The sequence below is a fragment of the Henckelia pumila genome, unplaced genomic scaffold, assembly GCF_033568475.1.
Source record: "Henckelia pumila isolate YLH828 unplaced genomic scaffold, ASM3356847v2 CTG_245:::fragment_2:::debris, whole genome shotgun sequence".
NCBI classification, from domain to species: domain Eukaryota; kingdom Viridiplantae; phylum Streptophyta; class Magnoliopsida; order Lamiales; family Gesneriaceae; genus Henckelia; species Henckelia pumila.
In genome coordinates this window covers 958-12,865 of record NW_027331782.1, presented here as the reverse complement: position 1 = coordinate 12,865, position 11,908 = coordinate 958, and the positions used below count along the sequence as shown (strand labels likewise).

The 11,908-nt window shown below is 33.9% G+C and overlaps 1 protein-coding gene across 1 annotated transcript; it reads left to right on the top strand.

Moving 5' to 3' along the window:
* The first annotated feature begins 940 nt into the window (after positions 1-940).
* On the top strand, positions 941-4,098 carry LOC140870773 (protein COBRA-like). The gene is made up of 6 exons (XM_073273164.1): positions 941-1,142; positions 1,849-1,928; positions 2,247-2,703; positions 2,918-3,077; positions 3,182-3,462; positions 3,668-4,098. The coding sequence occupies exons 1-6, from the start codon at positions 1,049-1,051 to the stop codon at positions 3,967-3,969; spliced, it is 1,374 nt and encodes a 457-aa protein (XP_073129265.1). The 5' UTR covers positions 941-1,048; the 3' UTR covers positions 3,970-4,098.
* Positions 4,099-11,908: the final 7,810 nt, after the last annotated feature.

Sequence of the window (11,908 nt, the reverse complement as noted above, 5' to 3'; positions counted from 1 at the left end):
TACCGTGCGAAACACAACTTACACTTTTGACTTGCTAAACTATATTTTAATGTATTTACTAAAACTAAAACATATTTATGTAATATACATGTAAATTAATATATGGTTTTACGCACTCATGCAGTGTTGTAAATGGTGAGAGGCGGCGGAAGGCACTGACCTCGACCGCCTAGCACTAGGCGGTTGATTTTTTTTTTTTCGCAATTGTTTATAGATAAACATATATCGTCATGTAATGTAATCACAAATAATCATAATTTTTAGGTAAGATGTGTAATTAAATAATGTTTATATGCATAAAAAAGCTTCATAAATATAATACATCTAGTCAAGGTGCAAATAAATATATAAATACAAACTAACAAGATATAATAAAAGATGCATCATCATATTAATACTAACAATTAAAGTAATATAATTACTTTTACAATAAAACTAAGTTTAAAATTCAAAGTTTCAATCCATGGCAGCCCGCGACTGGCGGTTTGATGCATGTGGTCCTAGTGGTTGATGATATGAACACTTGGAACCAAAAGTGAAAATAAAAGATTTTAAATTGGTTGACTTTGACTAGATTTGATTGAAATTTAAAAATTGTTGACGGCTGCCTCCCCCGTCACCTCCCTTAACTGCCCGTCCTCCCGTCGAACAGCTTAGGTCCGCCTGAAGGGGCCGCTTGATGCGAAGGCGCCCGCCTCGACTGTAATTTAGAACACCGATGGCATGTAATTGGAAGAATGAGTAGCGTCATATGGACGGTCACAAAACTGGGTTGAAAGCATCACTAAATTACATAGAAAGTTTTGTCAAATTAAAACTTACACACAAACAAAAGTCAAAACAAATAAATGCATGCACTGTGGGATTATATTTTTATTACACTGAAAAGAAAATGAAAAAGGTCCCCTTCTCTTAAAAAGGTTTCGTTTCGAACAAGCTCCTGCCACCTCGTGGCTCTCTCTCTCCACTCTTCCTCTCTCTACTCATTCCACTTGCAGAACTTGATAAAACAGCGTCAAAATCCAATAAAATATTGAAAAATTCGGACATGGAAGTGCGATGCTTTAAATCTATCCTTGGGTTCAAAATATCCACCGTCTTGTTGGTCTTCTTGCTTTCGTGCTTCAGCTTTACTCCTGCAGGTAATCTCTGCATTACAACTCTTTTCCCCATTTTTGTCTTGATTATCTGTAAATACAGAATGTCACTGTTTGGTTGATGAAGTTCTGGATGAAAAATGTAAAAATCGATGGGTTTTGATTATTCGTCAAAAAAGAAAAAGAAAAAAGTGAAGCTGTTGTATCTATTTACTGCAAATGGATCTGTAAATAGATACATTTTGTTCAAAATGGGCTTTGAATGCCTACATGAGCGGGGAGTTCCAGTTGAATTGAAATGTATCAAGCTTGAGAAATACTCAAGTTGGTTGGTTGAGTGCAAAACTCAGATATTTGTTTTCTCTTCCTTTAATTTGTCCTTGGAAGAAGTCATGCTGAGTGAAATTAATCTTCGATATCTTTAGGCTTTCCGTTAGCTTCCAACTTCTACTGTACTGTCATTATTGGGAATCTTCTGGGGATGGCGGTTGGTTTTTAACATCATGGCATTGTTCAAAAAAATATTCTGGAAACGTATTTGTAGATGATTGTTGGGGAAATATCAAATATGTCATACCAAGACAGAAATTCTGGCACATTAAAATATTTGTTCAAATTTTAATAGCTTTTATGATTGCATCTTATACTTGGAGCCTTTGTCTTTTTTTTTTTCTGGTGGAATATATGATAGAAATGTTCAACTAGTACTTGGAATTCTAAATTTTGTGTGTCTTCTTTAAATTTCTATCAGAAGCCTATGACGCGCTTGATCCTAATGGAAATATCACTATCAAGTGGGACATTACCACTTGGAACCCCGATGGCTATGTTGTAAGTGTTGATCATAATTAACTACAAGTTTCTTTTCCGTGGCTTCACTTTTCCGATTCTCCGTTGATTATCACAGAGTCAGTATTCATGCACTTTATCACAATGTCAAATTGTTTTAATTTATAAAACAAAACTTATGAAGTGAGCTCATCGAATAGCCACAATTTCTACACCCAAAAGAAAGCTGATCTAGTTTCAGCAAGTACGTCTGCACATTCATTGTGTTTGCCTTTTGTGTCGAATATTTTACCATGCAAGTTTTTGTAAAAATTATGTTTTACCAACCAACTTAAATTCACATATTCTGAAATGGGGCAGGCTGTTGTTACGATATTCAACTTCCAGCAGTATCGTCACATTCAAGCACCGGGTTGGACTTTAGGATGGACTTGGGCTAAGAAGGAGGTGATATGGGGTATGATGGGTGGTCAAACTACCGAGCAAGGAGATTGTTCGAGGTTTAAGGGGGCTATTCCACATTGCTGTAAGAAAGATCCAACAGTTGTGGACTTATTACCTGGAACTCCTTACAATCAACAGATTGCTAATTGTTGTAAAGGAGGGGTGATTACTTCGTGGGTGCAAGATCCCGTGAATTCTGCAGGTTCCTTCCAACTTAGTGTTGGGGGAGCTGGAACCACGAATAAAACAGTTCGGGTACCTAAAAATTTCACTTTGAAATCCCCCGGTCCCGGTTACACGTGTGGACCTGCGAAAATTGTGAAGCCTACAAAGTTCATTGCTTCCGATGGAAGGAGAGTGACACAGGCGATGAGTAAGTTGTTTATTTGTTTGGTTGGGCTTTTACAATTTTATCAAGCGATTAAAAGGGCCGCAATCAGACATTAGTCAAGTATATGGCTTTCACAGCTTCTATGTCAGTATTGCTTTTAATCTGCTTTTGTCTTTTGTTTGTCCTTTTCGATTTCTAGACGGTCACTTGTTAAGTCGTGATTCTTGGATCATTTCTCACACTTCTCTTTATGCAGTGACATGGAATGTTACTTGCACATATTCACAATTTCTGGCCCAAAAAGTACCTACTTGCTGTGTTTCACTGTCATCTTTTTACAACAACACAATTGTTCCTTGCCCAACTTGTACTTGTGGATGCCCAAGTAACCTTACGCAACCGGGAACCTGTGTTGAGTAAAGTTTCTCATTATGCCCATTCTATTTATTTACCTTTGCTACTTTTACCATTGATTAATATAACTCATTTTTGTGGAATTCTTTGCCTTTGTTCCATCCAGTCCAGATTTACCGCACCTTGCTTCAGTGGTTTCTGATCGTGCAAAGAGCAATAGCCTGGCTCCACTAGTCCAGTGCACAAATCATATGTGCCCCATTCGTGTCCACTGGCATGTCAAACTAAGCTACAAGGTGTATTGGCGGGTCAAAGTCACCATAACAAACTTCAACTACATGATGAACTATACGCAGTGGAACTTAGTCATTCAGCACCCGAACTTTGACAATCTAACACAGATTTTCAGCTTCAACTACAAACCACTAACTCCATACCAGAGCATAAGTAAGTGATCATATTACATAATCGCTTTTGCAATCCCACGACGCCTCTTCAAGTAGTGATGGAGTTGTTTATAAGATTGAGAGGCTCTCGTAACTGAGATGCTAACCCTTTACCTCACATGGCAACAAATGTTCGGAATAGCTAGTTCCTGTTGACGTTAGAAAAACCAATAATCTAATATTAATTACATGTTATTTCTGGACAGATGATACTGCAATGTTATGGGGCATAAAATTTTACAACGATTTTCTGATGCAAGCTGGACATGCTGGAAACGTGCAGTCCGAGCTTTTATTCCGAAAGGACAAGTCCACATTCAGTTTCGAGAAGGGTTGGGCGTTTCCTCGGAGAATCTATTTCAATGGTGATAACTGTGTTATGCCTCCTCCTGATCAATACCCGTATCTACCAAATGCGGGTTTTCGCAAGCACGTATCATTTTATATGTTGATCATCACTGGTATAGGTTCACTGATGAAGACAGTTGATCACTTATCATATTTGTGACCATCCTTGTAGCATCTTGATCTGGAATTAGAGAGCAGAAGGTTCCTTGTAATATAATTGATGTAGCAAAAATTGTTCTTCTCGCAGCTGCTTAACTTGTCTAATTAGTATCATCTTTTATTTTTACTATTAGTAGTAGTAACATGTGACACCCGTGGTAGGCTGGAGCAGGTGAAATAGACACAACTATCATATTTTGATCTCATATATCCCTGTTGTAGCAAGAAGACATCAAAACGTTTATACCATTGCCTAGGTGATTGTTTTAAGCCATAAATCGACTTCTGCAGCAAACACACTTTTCGAGCTTGAGGATCTGTTTCAAAACCTTTTGGTTGAGCCATTAGTATTTTTTCATCAAAATTACCATGTAAGAAATCTGTTTTGACATCTAACTGTTCAAGCTCCAAATCTTGGATAGCTGTGATTGCAAGTAAAATTCGAATAGATGAATGCTTTACCATAGGTGAGAAAACCTCATGATAATCAATTCCTTCAACTTGTGAGAATCCCTTTGCAACTAATCTGGCCTTAAACTGTGGCCCTTCAACTCCTGGAACTTCTGGTTTCTTCTTAAATACCCACTTACAACCTATCACCTTCTTATCTTTTGGTTTATCAATTAACAACCATGTGTTATTCTTGATCAAAGAGATGAATTCCTCTTTCATGGCTTTCAACCATTTTGCCCTGTCCTTACTGTCCACAGCCTCTTCATAAGTAGTAGGTTCTTCTAAATCCATCAAATCAGCAACATTTAGTGCAAAGGCTGTGAATTATGAAGATTCAAATCTAGAAGGCAATCTAATTTCTCTTCTAACTCTGTCTCTTGCCAATTGATAATCATCCTGTTGATTGTCACCGAGTTTATCATCACTGTGATCATCTTTGGTTTCATCCAATAAATTTGTGTCATCCTGTGATCTCTCATTTTCTGTATGACTCATGTCAAAAAATTCTTCAAATAGCTTGTGATCAGCTCCACCTTGACCAGTCTCAGAAGTATTGGTTTATGTTGGAAGTTGTTCTTTTTCCTGAAAACTCTGCTCAGCTTGTTTATAGCTGGCTACATCTGGAGCATGTTTGCTAGCTTTATAAAATACATATTCATTAAAAACAATGTCTCTACTAATAACACATTTGAGATCATCCAATAACCAAACTTTATACCCTTTTACCGCAGTAGGATATCCAAGTAAAATTCATTTCTTAGCTCTAGGACTTAATTTACCTTGGTTTGAATGAATGTACACTACACAACCAAAGGTCCTTAGATGTTTTTAATTAGGTTTCAAACCAGACCATTTAAATTCTGGAACTAGAAAGTAGATGGCAGAGGATGGTGATAGATTTATCAAGTAACATGCAGTAGAGGTTGCCTCTGCCCAAAATTTGGATGGTAATACAATTTCACTAAGCATACATCTCATTTTATTCATGATAGTCCTATTCATACGTTCAGCTACTCCATTTTGTTGAGGAGTATATGTGCATGTCCTATGTCTAGCAATACCATTTTTAGAACAATATTCATCAAGATATGATTACAAAACTTCAAACCATTATATGTCCTTAAAGTTTTAATTTTGTTTCCAGTTTGATTTTCAACTAAGTTTTTCCATTCAACAAACTTACTAAAAGCTTGATCCTTAGTTTTCAGAAATTAAATCCAAACCTTTTTAGAATAATCATCAATCAAAGAAACAAAATATTGACATTTAGAAAGTGAGTGAGGTACCTTAGAAGTGCCCCAAAGATCAACATGTATGTAGTCCAGAGGTGACTTTGTCTTGTGTATGGTTGTCTTAAAACTCATTCTATGTGTCTTACCCAATACACAATTTTCACAGAAGTCCAACTTGCTGATGTACTTAGCTTCCAAAAGTTCTTGTTTACACAACTCTTGTAGTCCTTTTAAGCTCATATGCCCGAGCCTTTGATGTCAAAGGTAAGTTTGATTCTTATCAGAAGTGGTCACATGAGTCTCAAACGATAAGGTAGTCCCTTGAAGCACATACATCCCGTGTTTCAGGATGGCTTTCATTATAACTAATGAACCCTTTACAACCTTGAGAGTGCCACCTTGAGCTTTATATGTTAGGCCTTTCTGATCTAACGTACCTAAAGAAATCAAGTTTCTCTTTAGATCAGGGATATATCTCACTTTAGACAAAATCTTAACTGATCCATCCCACATTTTCAACTTGACTGATCCAACACCAATAATTTTGCATGACTCATTGTTTCCCAATAACACATAACCATTTTTTTTCCTCTTTAAAGTCTGAGAACCAGTCCTTTCTTGGTGACATATGATAAGTACATCCTGAGTCAAGGATCCATTCATCTGTTGTATCATTAGATGAGATAGTCAGGACTTCGGCTTCATCATAACCTTTTATCACATTTACAACATCGATGGTAGAAGATATATCTTGTCCTTGATTCATTTTCCTTTGAGGATAGAATCATCTTATGTGGCCCTCCTTCTTACATAACCAACAAGTCCTCTTTGATCTTGACTTAGACCTCGATCTGGATCTCCATTTACTAGTCGAACCCTTTCTCTCAAGTGATATCCCCCTTACATTCAACCCTTCACCAGCAGGCTTTTGAAGATTTCCATTAGCTTTCAAGTCCAATTCCTTAGAATATGCAGCCCCTGTCACTTCTTCAAGGGTAAGTGTTTCCCTGCCATACTTCAAGGTATCTCTCAACTGATCGTATGCTTTTGGCAGGGAGTTAAGCAAAAAGATTGCTTGGTCTTCCTCATCAATATTCACCTTCATATTCTCAAGATCGGATAACAACTTAGTGAATTCGTCAATGTTCTCATCAATGGACTTTCTCTCAGCCATTTTGTAGCTATAAAATTTCTATTTCAGATATATTCTATTGGGTAGTGCCTTTGTCATGTACAATTGTTCCAGCTTCAGTCACATTTCAGCAGTTGTCTTCTCCCTAACAACCTTTCTGAGAATTTGATCACTAAGACTGAGGACAATCGTATTTCTAGCCTTTTTTAATATCTCTGCCTTGTTCTCTTTTGTATCCGGAATATTGGATTCTCCTAGTATTGCTTCATCTAAACCCAGATTTCCTAGATAAGCTATCATCTTCTCCCTCCATAGATTAAAGTCATTTTTCCCATCGAATTTCTCCATCTCAAACCTTGATGTAGACATCGATAGAGAATGTCCCTGGCCAGTATACATTCTTCAAAGATAATTCACAACAAAAAGAAATAAGAAGGAGATGATCGAACACTTCAATGGCGGAGAAGAAACAGAATACCAACTCAAAATCTTTTGCCCTCGCCCCAAGACCTTAATCTTGAGGCTCTGATACCACTTGTTGAATAATCAAACTACCAGAAACGCACAATCACCCCAAGACTTCCAAAAACAATTAATAGCTGAGGATCAAACAAAGAATAAACAACAACGAACACAGAAAAATAATAACACAAAGAATTACTTGGTTCAGATTATTCCAATCCTGCATCCAAGGTTCGGGGATAATTCTCATATGAATTCACTAAGCACCAAATCAGATAACATTCAATACAGCCCTCACTGATGTACATCCCAAGCTACAAACAAGCTTGAAAGAAAAGAAAACAGAACAAGAACACTGGCGCAGAAGACTTCTTCAAGATCTCAGCAACAATCAAGATGCTCTTCAATTGAATCTCGAATCCAAAAGTATGCCCACACGTTCTTAGAGGATTTTGAACAGAAGAAGTCACGAAGATAAGAAGCCCTTATATCTTAAGCAATCAGAATGAGAGTACCCTGAACTCTCGATGATAAAACCCTTTTAAGTTGATCTTAGCTCACTTAACGGACTAACTGTCAAAGCTTTAGATCTTGGCCATCCGATCAAATATTTAACTAATAGAATGATCTGGACCGTTGAATAAAACTAATGCAAATTCAACTCCAAGTCCTCACAAATGTGCTAGCTAAAATCTTTCAAATGCGATTTACCAGATCAAATTAAACCCCTATCAAAACATATATAACATCCACAGTAAGCCTCCATCGGTTCCGATTTGTATCATAACGACTAGTATTAGAGTATACATAAAAAAGGAAACCGGAGGATGAAACTGGTGTTGATCAGATGTCATGAGGGAAATCTTCGAATGATGCAACATTGGAAAATTTTCGCGAGCTTTGCTTGATATATAATCAGTTGCACCTTGATGACAAGGTGGCTTTTGAAGAAGGCGAGATTGATAGCCCCATTGGTATTAACATGATTTTTGAGATAACAAGCCAACAACTTAAACATGAAAAATGTTAGAGATACAATAAATATCGTGTACAACGATACTTACAACAATAATATCGTGAGATTTTGTTATTTTATCGCAAGATTTTATATTTAATGTATCGTGAGATATATTTTGATAAATTAAATTCTTGTATTAAAGTTTTTGTGTTGTAAGATTTGTTGTACAAATTTCATTATACCTATAGCATCATTCCTTAAAAATTGGGATTTTTTGGCACCCATTTTATTGTTAATTTTCTGTTAGAATTTTTGTTTTCGTTACGACGTCACATTAATAGTATATAAAGAATGTATAGTATATAAAGAGTGTAGAAGAATTGTATGAACATCAGAAAACTTTTATCAATAAAATATATATATTTTCTAAGAGTTTGGCTAGTACTATTAAAGAATGTATAGTATATAAAGAGTGTAGAAGAATTGTATGGACATCAGAAAACTTTTATCAATAAAACATATTTTCTAAGAGTTTGGCTAGGACTTGAAATGAACACGTGTTGTTTATTGTTCGTATCACCATGTATTCATAAATCTTATATTTCATCTTTAACCCTAACTTTATTTTTTTCATCCAATCTCCATTAATCCAAATAATATATAATTCAAGGGTAAAATAGAAAATTTATAATGGAAGAAAATATATTTATATTTACACTTTTATGGATGGAAAACAAATAAAAATTATAAATTCTAATAATATGAAAGGAACTTTTTTAAATCAATTTGAGACGTATCTTTGATTAATGAGACAAAGGTTTGAATTTGGGATAGAACTATAAGAACGAGAAAATAAAATTGGGCAACTTGTAGATAACTCCCTAAATCAAACATAACTTTCAATTTACTCCCTATATTTGTCTTTCCGAAAATGCCCTTGTCGTTATTTTAATCATTATTATTTCTTGAATTATCAAATGTGGAATCGGATTCAAAATCTGATTCACTTGATTCATCAAGATAATAAATATTTTCATCATCGGATGAAAATTCAATTGTTTCTACGGGATAGAATCCAATAGTATATATTTCTTCAAGAAGTTTAATTTTATTTTTCTTTTCGTTTCGTTTTGGACATTCATTCGCATAATGTCCTTCTTCGTTGCACAACCAACATGTGCAATTCTTTTCTTTACCCTTTGGGCAAGGTGGTTTTTTGTTATCAAACTTTTTATAAAATTTTCTTTTATAAGGTTTTCTGAAGAAATTCTTTTTAAATTTCTTTTTCTTATAGGGAATAAATTTCTTATTAAAAGATTTATAAGGTTTATTAAATTTATTCTGTTTCTGTCGTTTTAAATATTTGTGTGACATGTTTGTTTTGCAACCGTATTCTTTTACTGTGAATTTCATTTTGTCACAACAAAGTTTATTGTTTTGTTTGTAGGATTTAGAGATTCTTTTATTTAGTGTTACTTCATGACATTTCTTTGTTATTATGTCTTTGATGAATTTAATAGCTCCTCCTAAAGTTTTAGCATAAGGACTAGTTAAGAATTCATCTTTACTGTGTATAGGTATATTAGGTATCTTATTAAAGATACTTAGTTTATAATGTTCCTTTTTATCAGCATCTATTAATTGATAATAGTTTGTTTCATAATCACAAATAAATTCTTCTAAGTAACATAAATTTCATAATTTAATATTATCTAATATAAAGATTGCTCTATTTTGTTCTATATTCTTAGTTACCAAATTAGCATCATTATTAGAAACTCCTAAAAATTCTTGGTACAAGGCATCAACAAATAGTTCGAAATATCGATGTCCTGTCATTTCTTGTGGTAGATTAGTAATTACTAGGTTTTCAGCCCAAGTTCTTACTGCTCCTACCAGTGTCATTTTTATCATCCCATGAGTTAAAACTTGAATATTCTCACTTTTGTCTAATAATGGTGTTAATTGAATTTGTACTGATAGTTCATTTGCCCAATGATCTATCTTTGATTTTCTTTCTTTGGCTGTTGAACAACTTAAATCTAAGATATTTTGTTTCACAAATCCTGATGTTTTTGATTCTCTAAGAATATCTCTAACATCTTTATAAGATCCAGAGTATTGGTCTCTGTTATATTTAAATTCTTCATCATCTCTTCCACCACTACCTTCTACATTCGTTCGTAGATTTAATCGTGGTCTAGAATCATCTTCAGATTCTGATTCTGAAATATCCATATCTCTGTATTGTTCTGAGTCCTGATGTGAATGATATAATTCTTCTGTATTTACTCCTATTTGTTCAAAATCAGATGAGTCGGTTTCACTAAACATCTCCATACTTATGTTTGCCATAACTAAGGGGATTTCTATACCATGATTCAATTTTGAATGGTGGTTCTTCTTCCATTTTTTTTTTCCTTTATCTATTGGAAGAACTTCCTTAAGATAGTTTAATATTTCATCACTATGTCTTTCTTGTTCAATTATTAATCTAGTCGTTGCTAAATCAATACATTCTTTGAAATTCTTCTCTAATTCTTGTATTGATAGATTGATCTTATTAATATTATTTTCTAAATCTCCTAGATCTTTTTCTAATTTTATTAAGGACGTCATTGCGATGAGGTTGACTCATTAACAATAGCTTGTTTAATTTTAAGAATATTTTGATTCATGGTTCCAATCTTATCAAGAATATCTTCATCATTTCTAGCAAATGATAATGATCTTCTTGGTACAGACTGTTTTGTGATTTGGAGGTCATCTGAACTCCATCTTTTATAGGGATTTATTTCTTCAATAAATGCTTTTCGAGGGTGTTCAATTCTTGTAATATTTTCAAACATTCTTTCAACAGAAATAGTTGGTTTTGTTGAAATTATTCCTGTTTGAGAATTATTACTTATTGCTAAACCGACAACATAGTTTATATTGATCGGATGGTTTCCTGTTAACATAAGATTATTTCTATAAAAGTAATAATCTAATGTTAAAACGTCATTTATGTTTTTATCAAAAAAAGATATATTGTATTGTGGATAAATACAAAATTTCATCTTTTTGTAACATAAATTTCCTTCAATTTTTCCAAGGATAGAATCCTCAAAATTACGTATTCTTTTGTCACGAACTGTTATTTCAATTGGTGTATTTATTACTTCTCGGTAGTAAGCTGATATATTATTTCAATTCCTCTTATATGAACATATTTCAGTTCAGATCGTTCTTTTTCACTGGCTTTTGCCATGATAGTATTAATATCTTGAGTTGTTAATAACTTCAGAGTATTAGACCTTGATTCGTTAGTTATTTTACAAGATCGTTCTTTTGTACGAATCGAATAATAAATTAAATTTTTTCTGGGATTAATAAAATTTGAAATCTTACTTAGTATTCCTGGTTGGTCTATTAGATTTGTTTTTGAATTAGAAAACCATGTTTTCTGTATTTCAGCAAACTTAATTTGATTGAATATAATATTCAAATTATACTCTTGGTTTTCTTCAGATTCATCGACCAGGTTGTTTTGATTTAGAATTGTTACTTCTGTCATTTTAACAGATGATAGAACTTCTTAATTTTCTTAAGGCTATTAAAAGCCTTTTTGTTAAATCTATCTGTTCTAATAAATTCTGAAAATCTTCGAAACTATCAATTGAAGATTGACAATTTTTAAGATGTTTCAAATTGTTTTCACAAT